At 43.1% G+C, this 17,151-nt stretch overlaps 1 protein-coding gene across 1 annotated transcript in view; it reads left to right on the top strand.

The window, feature by feature from the left end:
• SAMHD1 (SAM and HD domain containing deoxynucleoside triphosphate triphosphohydrolase 1) overlaps positions 1 to 17,151 on the top strand; it is a 28,116-nt gene that overhangs the window by 5,824 nt on the left and 5,141 nt on the right. The window contains exons 3-13 of the mRNA XM_064465080.1: positions 423 to 495; positions 1,589 to 1,749; positions 3,697 to 3,812; positions 4,414 to 4,484; positions 5,489 to 5,644; positions 7,806 to 7,906; positions 8,013 to 8,121; positions 8,705 to 8,796; positions 10,114 to 10,229; positions 13,121 to 13,260; positions 16,102 to 16,191. Coding sequence (XP_064321150.1) covers positions 423 to 495; positions 1,589 to 1,749; positions 3,697 to 3,812; positions 4,414 to 4,484; positions 5,489 to 5,644; positions 7,806 to 7,906; positions 8,013 to 8,121; positions 8,705 to 8,796; positions 10,114 to 10,229; positions 13,121 to 13,260; positions 16,102 to 16,191 — 1,225 coding nt within the window. The remainder of the gene's footprint in view (positions 1 to 422; positions 496 to 1,588; positions 1,750 to 3,696; positions 3,813 to 4,413; positions 4,485 to 5,488; positions 5,645 to 7,805; positions 7,907 to 8,012; positions 8,122 to 8,704; positions 8,797 to 10,113; positions 10,230 to 13,120; positions 13,261 to 16,101; positions 16,192 to 17,151) is intronic.

Below are 17,151 nucleotides of genomic sequence, written 5' to 3'. Positions count from 1 at the left end.
TTAGATTAAGGAATTTTTTTCAACCTTAAAAGGTGTCGGTTATTCAGGCACTGCATGTTTTCCTTCCCATACGTTTAAAGGACTTATCCCCAAATGTGACTTTCCCTAAAAGAAGTCGATGAAAAAAAATTGCGTGTTTCCTGGTATTTCTAGTTCTCGGTTCTGTGTAAGTGGGAGAAGCACTTACACTGCTTTACAGACAGCTTCTGTAACTATTTGTTCTCTTCCTTCTGTACTTGACTTTAGAAAGATAAATGCTTTCAGTATGTTTCTGAAAAAGCTGCAGAAATCCGTATTTCCATAAAAGAGTCATCGAATATCGGAGTAATACGAGCTTGCACAAGTAATTCCGTATGTACTGCAAATTGTAGAGGGAAATGCATTTGCCAGCGTTGCTCTCGATGCGTTTGTCTCCTTCGCAGCCGCCCAGCCGAGCGACTGGAAGCGCTGGCCTGCCTGCAGAAGCTGCCGCGGCGGGGCGCGGACGCCATGAAGGTACCGGCGGGGTGGGGGGCGGGGGGCGCCTTCCCTTCGCGGAGCCGCGATCTCCGAGCCCCTTTCCTTGAGAGCGGATGGCTTCTGAAAAACCACGTTAGCCAGAAGAATATTTGAAAGCGTCGGAGCTTTATGGGGGCACCTGGGGTTGTGAGAGATTGAACGGGCAGATAAGCTGTTTGAAAGGGGCTGAGAAGCGCCCCTTTCACGTCTCTTTGTGCAGAGCCCCCCCTCGCCCCCCCGCCGCCCCCTCTTCTATTAGTTTAGCCCCAGCCCTGGATTAACGGAGGCCGCCTCGCTCCCACACTTTGCCGCGTCCGGCAGTTTCTCACGGTGGGGTATGTTGGTCTGACTTGGGCCGGGGACGCACGCGTTCCTTAGTCTGCCCGTCTGCTAAAGCCCTGTCAGCTCAGTGACTGAGGGCAGAGAGAACACAGGAAAACCTTATTTGCCTCAGTATTTTACCAAGATAATTGTGTGATAACATGGTTTCACCTGCTGTTTTGAGGCAAAGATCAAATGTGTGTGTTCATCTTTTTCTTAGTAAGTCACTGTGGTTACTCAGATGTCTCTTAAAATCTGTGCTGAGGGATGATCAGGGAGTACTTCTTTCATATTTCAGGTGTTTTGGGTTTTGCCTTCTCTTATATGAAAAAAGTAGGAATCCTGATTTCCACTCTGCAGAATTTCACTTGATTTCAAAAAACATGAACAATGTCAAACGAAACAGTTCTTACTGGATATCAGAGACATGTATTGCAGTATTCTGCTTTAACTGGAATAGTAGATTAATACAGACAGCCGTTTTCTCACCTGGAATTACACAGGTGAAGGTAACAGTTTGAGATTTTGACTTTAATTCCCTTACCCTCTGAAATATGCAGCTTTGTCTTTTTTGATGTCGTGCTTAAGTAGTTGTCCCAGATAAATCTTGATACAGGGTGGGCAGGGTATGGCTGTTTTACAGGAGAAAAAAAACCATTGCGTTCTCCCACCAAATACCTGATCATTCTAGATATCCTGTACCTTGGTGCCTGTATCTTCTAAAAGTCAGGTTTTAAATGTTAATTACACTATTGTTTGGCTTTTGTAGGTTTTTAATGATCCAATTCATGGACACATTGAAATACATCCACTTCTTGTTCGCATCATCGACACACCTCAGTTTCAGCGCCTTCGATACATTAAGCAGCTGGGTGGCACTTACTTAGTTTTTCCAGGAGCCTCTCACAACCGCTTCGAACACTCTATAGGGTAAGGTGATGTTGTCTTCCGTGCGTATCCGGATTTCCCCAAGCCTGGTTCCACAAGCGTGGAGTGCCAGCCAAGGGACATTGCTGTCAACGAAATCAGGAATAAACCTCGTAACACCAATTAACCAATTAACCTCGTAACCGTTAAAAGGCAGGCATTCTTTAATCACGGTGCCGGATGCACAGGGGATCGCTCCTCCTAACGTGCATACCGCAGATTACATCAACCAAAACTTATATTGTCTGGTTACATACATATGCATCAAATTTCCCCGAACTAATTATCATATTTCCATAGTCATTACGCATGCATCCTCGAAAGCTGAGGGTACCTCCAGTGGTCCCCAGTGGTCTCTGGTGGTTGTATCAAGTGTCCTTTGATTGACCCCTTCTTGCGTGCGTGGGCACTGCTAATGTAATTTGTTTCTTTCTCCATAGCACCCAAGTGGAATGTAAAGTATGTAAGGTAGGACACCCTTCACCTCGCCAAGCTTTCTAAAACACACCACAAACCTGTTACATTAAAACACTCCTCAACCTGTTGTTAAAGGGGATAGGATACAAAAGGTAATAGCTTAGCAATAATGTTAGCATTTTAACTGTCCCACAGCAATAATGTGTTTAACTGTCCCATCACCTTGGTTTCAAAGACTAAGATACAGATTAAAAAAAAAAAAGCAGAACAAAGCCACCACTATCTTGGTGACATTGCTGTCTTTGAGCATTGGTGAAAGCTGCTATGGTGGCATTTTTGGTCTCACAAAAGTTCCTGGATATCCTGTGTGATTATGGGCTGTTCCCTTGAACTTCATTTAATAAAGACAGATAATGAAACGTACAAGATGGATCAATGTTAGATTTCGTCCCCCGCCCTTCTTCTAAGAAAAATGCTAATTAAAAACTGAGTGCTTTATGTTCTCCCTGGTCAAAATTTGATTTTTAAACCATAAACCTGAGAAGGGTACTGGGGCTGCTGTATATGACTTGCTAGACAGTTTTAATCCTCTTTTGCACCTGGTAAACCTGAAAAGACAAAAATGTGAGGGATATAAAAAAAGCTTTCACAACAGGAGTCTGAAAACTCCGGTGGTAACAACCTGTTCTTCTAAACAGTTAAATTAATCTATATAGTTAAATTTAGGGCAGTTCTCAACTTGTGTATAATTTCAAAGATTTCTACAGTGTTGAAATAGAAGCGACCTTCAAGTGCTTATTGGTCTAATAAAAAAACACTGATCAGTAAAATTTGGTTTAATAGAAGATGCTACCTCCTCATAGGAAAAACCTGTCTTGCTTTAAGATGTTCTGCAAAGGGAACTACGGAGGCAAGTACGGAAGGAAGTTGGTGTAGAGCTTGTAAACAGTTTATAGGAGTATGTGCCTTATGTTTCTTCCTGCTGTTCTCATATCATGAGAACATAGGGTCCCGTTCAGTGAAATTAAATGTCAAATCTGAAATGAATAAAAGGAAGATAAATAATTTTCATGAGCTATTGTTAGAATAGCAATTTAAAAGAAGAAGAAAATGCTTTGACTCTTGCGGACCTTTGCAGTTGCACTGACTGGAAGTCAAAGGAAGATGTGTAAGCTGTGGTGCTTCAAGACGCATGCTTGCCAATAATGCACTGCTGTTGGCTTACACAGTTCCTCTGTGGTTGTGCCTTAGGAAAACTGCAGGGTGCTGTTGTCTCCATGTCTTGCACATGTTATCTCATGTGCTTTTTTGAGTTCAAACGTGTTACTGATGACTAAAACTCTACTGCAAGAAATAGTTCGTCTGTGATTCTTTTGCAGGTCAGGGTTTGAGTATTTGTTGTGCGCTACCTCTCAGACAAGGGCGGTGACTTAATGGAGCAAGATATAATAGATGAACTGCTCTTTTTCTGTTCAGCCTAAACCACTACTATATTCGCTTTTCTTCCCGCCCCCCCCCCCCCCCCCCCCGCAGGGTGGGCTACCTAGCAGGATGTCTGGTTCGTGCACTGAAGGAGAGACAACCAGAACTGGATATAACCCAGCGAGATATCCTCTGTGTAGAAATAGCTGGGCTTTGTCATGATTTGGGTAAGCAATGCTTGAGATGTCTTGTTGCTCTTTGAAAACTAACCTGGATGAAAAGCTGGCTGCAGGATCAGAATGTGAGAGCTCCTTTGGGCTGCTCAGTGAGTGGCCTTATTCTGAGACAGGATTTATCTGTTCCTGTTTGGTCTGAGTACATCTGTGGAGGCAGTTCTACTTGGTGAACCTGCAGCCACTTCTAGCTAGTTTTCTGTCTTCTTTCCATATGGTTAGAGTTCTGCCCTCAGTGTCCGTTTCCTTCTGTGATGTCCTCAGGTCTCTTAAAACATTTCAGAGTGAAAATTAGTGGCCCTTTCAAAAATTATGATTATTTTATAACTACTTATTTTCTTCAGAGCTGGCACAAAGTAATTAATGTTCTCAGTCACTGCAGTACTTGCTTGTGGTTTGGGTAATGGAACTGGCCATGTTAAGTGCAGTAGTACTTAAGGTGTCTTAGGAAAGTGTACTTGCTGCAGCTGAATCTTCCTCATAGATGATGTCAAGATCAAGTCAAATAGAAGAGATTCCAGATCCTTAGCTTGCTCAAAGTATTTTTACTGACAACCATGTCTCAGATTAAGCCTGTGTAATCTTTATTTTTAAGGTCATGGGCCATTTTCACACATGTTCGATGGAAGATTTGTTCCACTCACTCGTCCAGGTTTGAAGTGGAAGGTAGGCTTTTCACTATCAACCTAAAAATAGAAAACTGATGTTTTTAAAGTGAGAATAATTCATCTTTAATGACTGCTGGTGCTTGTGAGAATATAGTGATTATCTAGCTGTTTGTTATTGCATCATTTTGATGGCATTAAAAACCAGGATGTTGTCTTTTAATCTTGTCATGATTTCCTTGTTCTCTTTAACTGTTTGTTTGGGGAACACCAGCTGCCTCAGTGTGGCTGTGAGCAGATGCAGCCTTACTAGCAAAGCAGAAGGAGGTGTGGGGAGAAGTAAGTGAGGGCAGATGTTATGTTTGTCACCAGCATCTCTTACCTGAAAGTGCAAATACTCTTGAACTCCTGTGTACTATGAGATCTGTGTACGCATGCCTGCTTCCTGCAGATGTCATTCTGGGTGACACAGAGGAGAAATGAAATGTCTGTCTTGTCAATCTGTAGTGTGACTCCGAAGAGGCGGAATTCGTTAGGATTGCACTGATCATTTTAAGCCAGTGTTGTGCCTTAAAATGCATTTTGCAAGCTTTCTTCAGAATATATTGTACAGATGCAAAATATCAACTAGGAGCTAACTTTCCAGTTTGAGATTTTAGTTCGAGGCCAGGATATTTAATACAGTATTTAGTATTCAAACTTTCAGAAACTTTGAACAGAGTTTCAAGGGTTGTTTGCTGTGAATGAAATGTAGCGCAGTCCTTTCAGGCCTCTGTAAAATCAGCTGAGTAAACTTGTTAGTCTTCTGCGTAGCAGAATTGGTTATTTTGTCTTTTAACATTATAACTGTCTTACTGCTGTTAGTTAAAATACAAAAAGAGCAGCGCTCTGCTGAAGAGTGTGCTTCTGGACTCTGTAGACCAGGTGATTTTCTGTTTGCTTAGATCCAAACCATACCCAGGTGCCCTGCCAGGCAGTGCTGCTGGGTTAGGAGAAGGCTGTGACACTGCAGGAAAGATGCTTAAACTTTTTGTAAGGCAGCATTTAGGTGTGTTTTTTTCACAGCATGAAACTGCTTCTGTTGAAATGTTTGAGCACCTGATCATTTCCAATAAACTAGAAGTCATCATGAAGTCATATGGTCTTGTTCTGGAAGAAGATATGACCTTCATCAAGGAACAAATAGGAGGGCCTGTAGATGAAAACACTTGTGAGAAAATGGTGAGTCAGTGTACTGCTCCTGGGGTTATTCCAATAAATGTCTTTAATTTTACTGAAAGAGTATATAATTTTTGCTTCTGTTATGTTGTATTGCTTATTTTTAGCCCTGTGAAATTCTGAGAATCCTGGCACAAGAGATGCTAGAGAAGCATAGTGTTTTGTTTCTCACAGTGCTGGCAGGAGGCGGTAGCTTCACTATGTTAACGTGCTTACATCTTCCTGAGGAGCTCATACCTCAGAGACCAGATTAGAGGAAAGCTTAACAATGTTATTTGTATTTAGAGAACCTAATTCAGTCTAACTAGATTGGTAGAACTGAGTTTTTAATGGAGGCCTTAAATGACAAGGTTAGGATAACAGCCTGTTTACTGGGTGCCCTAAGGCAGTGGTGATGGGAGGTAGTGTTCTCAGGGGGCCGTACGAAGAAAATATGGAGATATTTTAGGGTAACAAGCTGGTAATGGGTAAAAAAAACCTGAGAACTGGCAGACATGAGGCAATGAGGAATGCAAGCGTGGCCCAGGTGCCAGAGCCACGTCAGCTTGGATGATGATAGCAAAATGCTTGGATTTATTGCAGTAACAAACATAGAGGCAGGGATAAGACTTGAAGAAATATGTTGCCTTAAGAGGCAAAGAAGATGAGATCGTAATTATTAATCCTTGCAACTCTGTGAAAGAATTAAGTCCTCTCTCCTCACAGCTCTTGTCATCTCTTCAAGGACACCCATTCAGCTGCTACCAGAATTAAGAACCTGTCAGTGGGAGATCTGTCATGACAATCTGGTCCTAATAAGAATTTGTATTTTGTCCCAAACAAATCACCCACAAACGTTAGCACTTAGCCATTATTTTCTGCTGTAGTAGTGTGTAGTTCCACCCTCTGTACTCCAGCAGTCTGATGACAAACATGGGGAGCTTAGCATAATAAAATTCAGTCTGAGATCTTACAGGAAAGGGATATTAATTTACAAAGCCTGCAAGTTGATTTTTACCCACTTGCGCTCATTTGCATACAAATCTTGCTGCCTTCCACTGCCATTGATCTTGTGCTAGGTTCTTACCCAATATCTGTTTTCCTTCTTTGGATTCTGTGCCTGTTTCCCAGCAGAATAATGGGAAAAGGAGTGTCATACATGAAATGTGGCAACCTTCTTGCCACCCTTCTGGTGTTAGGCTGCAGAATCTTCCACTGGCAGTCATTTGTACTTGAGTGGTGTTACCAGATAACAGGCTGCTCTGCTGATGAGGCACCTGTCCTGTGATGCTGTCATGTTGCGGCCTTCTGGTCCTGACACGAACAACCGGTTGTTTATTCACTGAACATAAGCAGCGTCCTGAGCATTGTCCCAGCAGCAGAGCTCTTTGTGATCAGCACAGGACATTTTTGTCTATGATGTGCTCTTTTCCCACTGCTTAAATGTGTTCCTTTTCTTATTCATATCAAATTTAATATTCCTGTAATGCAGATATCATGACGGCCAATGTTTTCTGCCTTCAGAATTTCAAGACCACTTTATGACATTTTTTTGTTTAGCTGAAGAATCATTGAATTTCCAAGAAAATAATGTTTATGTGCAACTTGTATCTTATTGTTTTGGTGTTGATTTCCTGTTTGCCTCATGGCTGAATTATCCTTGTGGGTTAGGAGTTTAAGTAGCTGGCTGTTTAAACAATTTCTGTTTAAAACATCTAAATAATTGTTTTAAAACTCCATTCTATAAAGTTGTATAGTTCATTGTGGAAGACGGCAAGGCAGTGAGATGTTTGTGGGTTATCTAATTCCCTGAGGATTAAATGATTCCAACCTTTTCCCCTCTCTGTTGCTATGCTTTTTTTTTTTTTTGGGGGGGGGGGAATTTCAAAGCTTCAGGCTTTGCTTTAGTCTAGTGAAAAATGAAATACTTTTGTACGTGGTTTTTATTCTTCCTGATATTCTGGGAAGTCAGCTGCTTACGCCCTGGTTCTGGATTTCTAGTGGCTGACAGATTCTGAAAGCTCTTTTATTGTCTTCATGTTCTTTGCTACCTCAGTGTTGGATGTTTATCACAGCCTAAATGAAAGTGTATTCCCACTGTCTTTAAAATATCGTTCTGACATTGCTTGCACGCTTTATTATTGTGTTGTGTTTTTTTTTTTCTTCTCGGCTCCCCCATTGTCAGTGGCCCTACCGTGGTCGACCAAAGGAGAAAAGTTTCCTATATGAGATAGTAGCTAACAAAAAAAATGGCATTGACGTTGACAAGTGGGATTATTTTGCAAGGTACAAATCTTACAGTTCTTGTTTTTATTGTGAATTCCTACTGCAAAAATGCTACTGTATTTATGTGTGGTCTCATTGCTAAACACTCTCTGTGGAATATTTTTAGGGACTGCCATCACCTAGGAATCCAGAATAATTTTGATTATAAGCGATTACTTAAATTCACTCGGGTCTGTGAAGTAAAAAACCAGAAGCATATTTGTACCCGTGACAAGGTAAGCAGTGTGTGTGAACTGAGGGGGTGCTCAGCCACAAAATGCGTGTGAGGTTTAGCAGCACACTGAGGACATACGGGGCGTGCATGGTACGGCTGCACTCTGCATTGCAAGGGGATTCTGGCGTTGCCTGCCAGATGCTTTTTTAGCGCAAGAGAGGAAGAAGGAGTTGCTGCTCTGAAAGCTGTTCTCAGAAGCAACTGGTTTAAGGAAGGGAGGGAGAGAGCAAGCTCCTCTTTGAAAGGGCTTGTGGCGGTTCCTTCTAGGGGAGACTCTGCAAACCCACCAGCTGCGCGTGATCCTGCTCAGGTCTTCTGAGCAAGGGGTGAATGTGGCTTTGGCAAGAGGCTGCTGAAGGAACAAAAGGTCTTCTTCTCTGCCCAGGCTGCCTGGGGTCACTGTCAGGTCTCTGCTCTCTCATGGCAGCCTGAGTCTCTTTCAAAATTTATAAGTTGTGAAAAATAATCATTCTGCTCTATGCTGCAAATGGAAGGAGACAACTCATTTGATTGCTGATTGTTCTAGTTTTCCAATTAAGACAATGTCCAAAGTAAAAGGTGATGGGTTTTTTTTTTTGATTCAGGAAGCTGGAAATTTGTATGATATGTTCCACACACGGAATTGCCTGCACCGCCGAGCATACCAGCATAAGATTGGCAACATCATTGAAATAATGCAAGTATTATACTTTCCTTTTCTTGCATTCCATTTATTTTTAAGTTCTTGAAACTATATCCATTTGGAATATTCCGATAATCAGTAAGGTGTGACATAGAATAAAAGCCACTCAGCTATGTATCCCAATTCTTGTGGCAAGGCTCAGTGCTTAGAGTATCGCAGAGGCTGTAATTAACAAGAAGAAGAGAGGACAACAACATCCTTCCACGTGAAATTCAGTTAAAGGAAAATTACTACAGCTCTGAAGAATCATGGGACCAAGGTGTGCTTATGCTGTTTAACTGCTGGCAGCTGAAGTCAAATCTTTATCTACAAGTTAGAGACCGCTTAGTTCAAACTGGCTGGTTAATAGACCAAGGTTACTAACAGAGTAGTGAGCTCAGCTGAGGCCCTACTTTGTGTTTATGTAATGCCACAGCAGGAATTGTTCAGGACCAACTCAGCTGGCTACCTGCATTTGTACTTTTTGATGTCCACAGAAGTTTCCCTATAGCATTATTCTTTTTACTTTCCTTGGAAAGCAGAAATACTAGTATCCCAAAATATTTTCTCATTAGGATCTTGGCTGCTGAGTAACCACCTGCTGAGTTTGGGAAAAAGGAACACAGAGGATTACACAGTACATGACTGCTTTCTTATCATAAACTTCAGCTCCTGGTTTAGTGATCCTCTAAAACTCAGACTAAAAATAAGGTTTGACGGTGCCTACTTGTGAGGAGTAAAACAGCCAAGAAAAGTAGTTCTTGGCTTACTGTAATTACAGCAGCCTATTCAAATGAGTGCAAGAGCTGGAAATGACAAAGAGGTACAGGGAACTCTGGAAGAACTTGATCTTAAGAACATCAGTTTTTCCTACCTGAAAATACCACATGTTCATGATGCTCTACCTTTACAACACTTTGTATTCTCTCAGTTAACTCCTGGAGTAGCGAGTCTGTAAAAGGACATGGTCGTCTGTGAGGCAGCCTCATTGCAGCTGAGTGACCGTGCCACTGTCTTGCAGGGTTCTGCAGTCATCTAAGCTGTGTTAAACTCAGTCTGAAGCAGAACAAAGTGGATGTGCTCATTCATTAAAAGAATATTAAGGTCTGATTTGAACCTATTTTCAGTAAATGGAAAGACTCTGAAATGTGCATCGACAGCATGGAGATAGGACATACTGCAGTGTAATCAGGGTCTGCTCTGTGCCTGGGATGCAGTTTCTTCTATTGTCTTCTATTTGTAACGTACTAATGTGTTTCTTTTTTGACCCTTGAGGAATAAGATGTTTCAAAAACGATGCTATCCTTAAGTCTTAATTTTGTCACAAACTAGGATTACGGAAGCCTTTCAAAAAGCAGACAAATTTTTTAAAATAGAAGGCTCTGGAGGAAAACTGTACCAGATTTCTACAGCAATGGAGGACATGGAAGCCTACACTAAACTAACTGGTATGAGCTCTCAGATTTATTTTTTTTATTTTTTTTTAACTAAAAGAACATGATTATCTGTTAAAATGCTGTTTTTACAGCTGTTGGAACAGTGGGCCCTTGCCCAAAACTAGGACTCTTGAGTGCTGCTTTTGTGCACAGATGATGGGGCAGACCTGGCCTGTCCAAACTCCGTGCCCTCATACCTTTCTGGCAGAGCAAGACCTTCTAGTTTAAATTACTTTTATGTTGAGAGAGAGAGAAGCACCAACTTCTTATGTTCCACACGCATTCAAATTCAGATTATTGCAAGCAGTGCTGACAGGAGGTCCTGCCTGTGCCCTGAGTTTGTTGTCATAAGTGGGACGTAAGTCAGCTCTGAGTGATACTACCTCTAGCTACACCAGGTAGAGAAGTTTTGTATGTTTGTTGTAGTGTAAAAGTAACCCCAAGGCCGGTTTTAAAGGGCTCTGATTGGGTCTGACTTGGTTTGCTTGAGGCAACCTGCTTGCAAATATAACAGAAGAAAACAGAATATATGAGCAACTTAGTTTATTGGTGAAAGTTTCTGGCTGCTTGGATAAGAGATTGTGAGAATGGCTGTCATAGGGTAGGTACATGGAGCAGCAACCTACTTGAAGACATGCAGGGGAACTCCAGTGTGATTATGGAGTGAAGCAAATAAGCTGAGATGTGTGATATTTTCCTGCTTCTCAAGGTCTGGTTCAGTACTGTGAAGAGGAAACATGGAGAAATTACTGCATTTTTGTCTGCCCCTCCTGGTCCTCGCTGCGAAGCACACCAGCATTCCTCTGGTTGGAGTTCACTGCTGCGGTGTGCCCTTACCAGCTTCATGCAGCATAGGGGGTGGAGGCCAGCATGGCAAAGGCAGACCCTGCTGCAATGAGGGGTTTGTGGTTGGGTAACTGCAGGGCAGAGGATGCTGCAGACCGTGCTGAAGAGTGCTCCCAAGTACTGGCAGCTTTTGCAGCACCTGTGAGGTACAGCTCATGAGGACTCGCAAGGCATCTTTTCTGAGTGGCAAGGCAATTTTCCTGAGTTTCCATCACCAAGCCTTGGCTGGCCAACAGAGAGACTCAAGAACTTCTGTCTTTGGTCCATGGATAAGGTGACAGAGGCTGAGAGCAGTGTTGCAGAGGATCCCATGTGCCTTAACGTGTGCATGCTAAAGGCCTTCTGCTGGCGATCTTTCATCTGCCACAGCCACATTCAGCCTGACCATAGACCTGCATCGAGCTGGTGAGGGGGCTGCACAGAGTGCTAAGAGGAGGAGCTGCCTGGCCTCTCTGACACTGCATGCCTCTGCCCCAGGGGAGGAGAAGGGGCTGGCTTTGAGGGGCAGTAGCTATTGGAGAGCATGAATTGCAGTGTTGGGCCGTAGAAGACTGGGCAGAAAGGCAAGAACCAAGATTAAGTTCTTAATGGGCTAGGATCTGTTCCCTTGGGGCTGTCTGGTCTGTAAGATCAGCCATGCTAGCAAGTTAGCACCAGGGTCCTGTTGTAACTGCCTGCTGACCCGTGGTACCTTGTGAGGAGCACAGCTCAGGGCAAGGAGACCAGGGCTGTCCCCTGCCTCTTACAGTCTGCTGCAGCAAGGAGCCACTAGCCAGGGCTGTCCTGTTCAACAAGGAGAGTTGAACAGCAAGGAGAGTGATGCAAGGAATATGTCAACACGAGATGTAACAGTGGACTGTGAAGGATGAATATGTTCCCCTCCTCTTAAACCAAAGCACTTCCTTCCCTGCCTCCAGTGGTTGCAATTGGGGGGCTTCTGAGAGGACAATAGGCTCGTTTCCAGTAGCCCGTGATGAGTGATGCTTCTGTGAAACTGTCCAGTTGCCTCTTGGATCTTTGCAAATGATAAACCTCTGTGAGGCTCTGCAGCAGAAAGTTCCCTAGCTTTCTTCCATGATGGGTGAAGAATTTGTTGCCTCCTGATTTGACAGCAGTCCTAGTTTTAGTAAAGGATGAGACAGCAAACAATTCTTTGTCACTACTGCTTTTGCACAATGGATGTATTCATGGGCGGCTTACTTCCCCTGCGTTATCTCTTCTCTCAATCTGAAGAGTCCTAGTCTGTTGTTTCTCATGGAGAAGTTCCTGACTTTGATCAACCTTGTCCCTAAAAACAATGCTCAGTTAAAGGTGTTTTGGTACGTGGTTCAGGGCTTGCTTCTGGAGCGTGTTGGGAGCTTCTTAAGCCAGTTGCAGTCCTAGGCAGGGCGTTGCAGAGCTATGCTTACAGCACATGTCAAAGCTGCTGAGGTATTTCTGGCCAGGGGATGTGAATAGACATGGAGTGCAGCTGTGTTGGTTGTGACACGCAAGCAGCATCCTGACAGCAGAAGTCTGTTTAGGACAGCCGAAAAGAACCTTTCTACTCCAAAGCCACATCAAAAGAAACCTGTGTCTTGCTGTTCGTATTGATGGTGGGAAACACACTGCGTACTTCGCTGTGTTGTGGAGACGGGAGTGGGGACTTTGATGCTACCATCCAAAGCTTGAGAAATTCTGAAGGTTTAACAAAACGGCTTTGTTCTTTTGCAAGGTAGAGCACCCTTGTCCCTCAGCCACTTAGTGCTAGGGTTTAGGATATTCTGCTGAGCAAGACTGGCTAAATAAGAAGAGGAAGCAACTTCCAGTGAAATAATAAAACCTTTTGCAGGGGTGAGAGAGTTGAGCTAGTTTTTCTGTCAACAACTGTTATGGATATGATGATAATCAAGATGATATTGTAAGTGACTTCTCAGTTGTCAGACTTTGTATGTTCGGTCATTCTCTTTCTTGAACCAGCAGTTTTTCTTGTTGCTTTAACCTTTGTCTCTGTACATGCGTTCTGCTGTGACGCTGGATTGTGACATACTTATCAAATGTCAATGCAACTTTGGCAGATAATATCTACCTGGAAATTCTGCACTCAAGTTGTCCAGAACTGAAGGAGGCACGAGAAATTTTGCGTAAAATAGAACGACGTGAATTATACAAGTTTTTAGGAGAGACTAAACCTGGAACACTGAGGGAAATTGTAAAGGTAATGTCCATTGGTGCAAGATTCTGAATTCTGTCCCTGTAAAAATGTTCTCTAAGTTGCTGACCATCATTTTTTCTCTATCTCCGTGTGATTTTTGTTTTGTTTTTTTCTTCTTTTTTTGCGTTACTGCTATTCCAAAAATAGAGTCAAAAGTTCTCCCATCTTTATGTAGCTGAGCCATGAAACATATTATAGGAGATGGGCAAGAGTTTTATCTACAAACAGCCAGAAAACTGGCAAGAGGTAAAATTCAGTAGTTGATTATTGCAGAAATATTTTCAGAAGAAAACGTTTCTGAAAAATACAAAATTGCATAAAAAGTTGTTACAGTTCAGTGATGGAGAAGGTTATTACTATCATCTTGTGATCATTAAAATGTCAAAATAACAACGCGCACATTTGCTTTGAATTGTAATTGGTGTGCTTTGCTTTGAGAACAAAGGTCAAACTGAATAATAACTTCCGAATTGCTTGATATTAACTTCTATACTTAGGACGAGCATGCATGTGTCTTTTCCAGTGTTTGCTTTCAAAGCACTCATCAGACATCGGTTTAACCACTGTTGTATTATTTCAAAATAATGTTATATTAGAGCTGATGTGACTTCAGATGGCTTAGCTTTTCTTGTAATGTGCTATACCATGTTATCAAAACATCAGTTACTTATCCCTAACCTTCCAGTGTGATGCTTAAAATTTTTCGTGCCAGATTTCCGGAACTGGCTGACTGTATCTAGAAAGCCTTAATAAAATTAATTCAGCTCTTTAAAAGAGTAAGGTTAGAGAAGGACTACTAGATGTCTTACTGCTCTGTTCATCTTTCTGTTTGAAGAGAAGGTTTCCCTGTGTTCTTTGTCCAAGAAAAATTAGCATTAAAGAGATTCTGTATTTAAAAAGTAGGAGGACGTAGGAGGAAAGAAAGCATGAAATGGTTGTACATTGATTGTCAAGTTTCTGCCCTTCTGAGGAGGAGTTCAGGATAGATAGCTTAACAAATCAGGAGGCGGGCAGGAGAGTCAATTGCGTGAGTTCCGCCTTCAGTTTCTTTTAGAAGCTTGGTTAATGAAAAGAAAAACTCTCACTTTGAAAATCCAGCCAGAGGCATTGAGTCTCGGGGCATCCAGTGTGTTGTTTTGAAGGGAGACGGGATTACTGTTGGTGCCATAATTATATCCAGCCAGTGGTTTGCAGCTTCTGATGCTCAGCTGAGGGATTGGGGGAGAAGTCTTCCTCCTGTGGGGCAGGAGTTGCCTGTTGCAGGGGTGTTGGAGGGTCAGTGTCCTCTGAAGTGCTGGAGGTGAGCAGTGCTACCCAAGACATAGCTGTGTCTGTTCTGCTCCTTAAGAGACTGCAATGCCGTTATGTTTAGCATCATAGGATGGTTTGGGTGGGAGGGGACCTTTAAAGGTCATCTAGTCCAACCCCCCTGCAGTGAGCAGGGACATCCTCAACTAGATCAGGTTGCTCAGAGCCCCGTCCAGTTTTGTGATCATTAAGCTGGCCGGAGCCAGGGGAACATCCCAAATACAGTTCTTCAGTGTAAAGCTAAGTTTCCAGTTAATGCTAACTGGAAGAGGTAACTTCAAAAAAAAAAAAAAAGGCAAGCAAACAACAACAAAGAAAAGGAGAAAGTGAGCATACATACATTCTGGTACAGAACAGAAGTAGAATAGCTTATAAACAGGCTGTCTCCTGCCAGTTGCCTCCTGGCAATTCTTTCCTCTAGGTTTGCTCTCAGTCTAAAGCTTTCCTTGGCTTCCTGAGTCACAACAAACCTCACATATGCCTCAGCCTGACAATGTGTGTGATTCCCTGCTCTTCATAGCAGTCTCCCCATCTTTGCAATGGACAAATAGCAGCAAAAAAAAAAATTGCTGCTAGTTGAATTCCTTCCCTTCTGGACCTGTCTCCTGGATGCTCTGTGCTGCACTCAGAGCTTTTCTCCCACGAGTCTCAGTTGCTCTCAGGAAATCTTGCTTCATCAAATCTTGCACCTTCCCCAGAACGCTGCAGCCCTGGGCAGAGGTGAACAGGCAGCCTCTTCTCCCCTGCCCAGCCACAGCCTTTTAATGAGAACTTACCCATTGCCATGAACAACTACTCACCATCCCACCATGCTCCTCTGCTTGGCTTTAGCCTGGCTATCAGCAGGAAATGTTCTCTCGGGTCCAAGACTAGACAAGTCCCCCTTGTGGGTTTCAGCTTTTGAAGCAGGTCACCATCCCCTCCAAAGTTTGCCTAGCAGCTCCCTGCCTTTTTTGTGTGTGGTTTTTTTTTTTTAGTGATCAATGACATTACTGATCTTGTCTGTCTCTTGGGGGTTTTTTTAATATGTTTCAGTGTATCGGTATAAAAGCTTCGTTAGAGGGTGAGATCCTGCAGCCCTTCATTTAAAAAAAAAAAAGTTCAGTAAGAACTTTTAGTATTCAGCTTTGGGGAATTTCATTGCAAAACATTTGTATTAGTTAAACAATTGGTCGAAGGTACTTATTTTGCTTTCGTGGAGACTTCAACATCCTGGATGGACTGGATGTGCTCCCTTTCCCTTCCTTTCCACCCCTCTCTCCCTCCTTCCTGTCATCAGGTGTAAAACTGTTCCTCCACAGGCTAGCGGTATTTGGGTCTTCTCAATTACATAAGCTTGTTTGTTTCTAAAAATTGGTAGAAAACTTAGGGCTAAGGTATACAAGGATTCAAACCACCAGATCGCTGCAAGAAGAGTCTGTCGAGCTATGAAGCCATGAAAGCTTTAGTTTAGTGACATGTTCTGTCATATGTTTGGTTGCTGTCTTCTAGACCTGATAGTGCATAAATGTAATCTGAGTTGCTGTCTTTTTTCAGAATAATAGCCTGGCAGAAAGCATTGCTGATGCCAAGCCAGAAAAGGATCCTCCAGATGTGGAATTGAAGGCTGAAGACTTCATAGTTGATGTAAATATCTCTCAGAGCAGGTTCAGAGTGAAAACTTCTCAATCTCACAGGGCCTTGTATACCATAGTGCAAATGGGAGATATGTTTCAATAACATTTGAAAAAACAAAACCACAGGGTTGCCTCATCAATGCTGTCCTAGCTGTTCAGCTCAAGGCTCTGAGGGCAACAAGCTTTCCCCTTAGGAGGTTTGCTGTGGTTGGGAGGGCCTGGGGATAGAGGCTTTAGGTGGCTTCACTGGGCTGTCGTTTGAGCACTTCTGTTCCCAGTGACAAATGTGTTCTCCCGTGACTGTACTTACTCTGAAAAGGAGTGACAGGGAAACCTTTGAGTTGTAGCACATGGGTGTTAAAGCCAGCAGTCTAGGAACCGCTGCTGCGGGTTATGAAGTCAAGTAAACTGCGGTCCGCAGTGAGAGGGTAACGGCACAGTGACTTCCATGCATAGTGACTTCTAGTATTGCACGCCTGATGCATGGCAGTCGCTCCTGGGTTTTGACTTCTGTGTAAAGCACCTTGCTGCCACAGCTCAGCCTCCGGCCAGCACTGGTGGGAAGGAGCCAGCCTGAGACGGAGGAGAGAGCTTGAGCAGTCTGCAAGTATCAAACAGCTTCATCTCTCTTCTTGGTTAGTTCTGGGAAGAGCTAACAAATGGCTTCCCATAGAGTGCACCAAAATCACTTCTAAACCTCCCTTGCATTGAAGATGCACTTCAGGCTGGGTAAAATTGTAGCAGTTTACTTAGCTTTAAAGTAGTTGACTGTGCTTTCCTTGTCCCACAAATTGAAGTTGTGGGGAGGTGGGCTCCCCCCTGCTGACCACAGAACTGTTGGTGTACCAAGTAGATGTAAGTTATGTTGTCTAAACCTCATGTTTAAAATTGTAAGCTCTACTGCTGCGTCCCTCCGTAGGTGGTTGTGTGTTTCAGGGAGGCACAGGCTGGCAAGGGGCTGGCATGGTTC

The sequence above is a fragment of the Phalacrocorax carbo genome, chromosome 14 (genome assembly GCF_963921805.1).
Source record: "Phalacrocorax carbo chromosome 14, bPhaCar2.1, whole genome shotgun sequence".
Taxonomy (NCBI): domain Eukaryota; kingdom Metazoa; phylum Chordata; class Aves; order Suliformes; family Phalacrocoracidae; genus Phalacrocorax; species Phalacrocorax carbo.
Note: the sequence above shows the minus strand (reverse complement) of the source record. Positions and strands in the feature narration are given on the sequence as shown.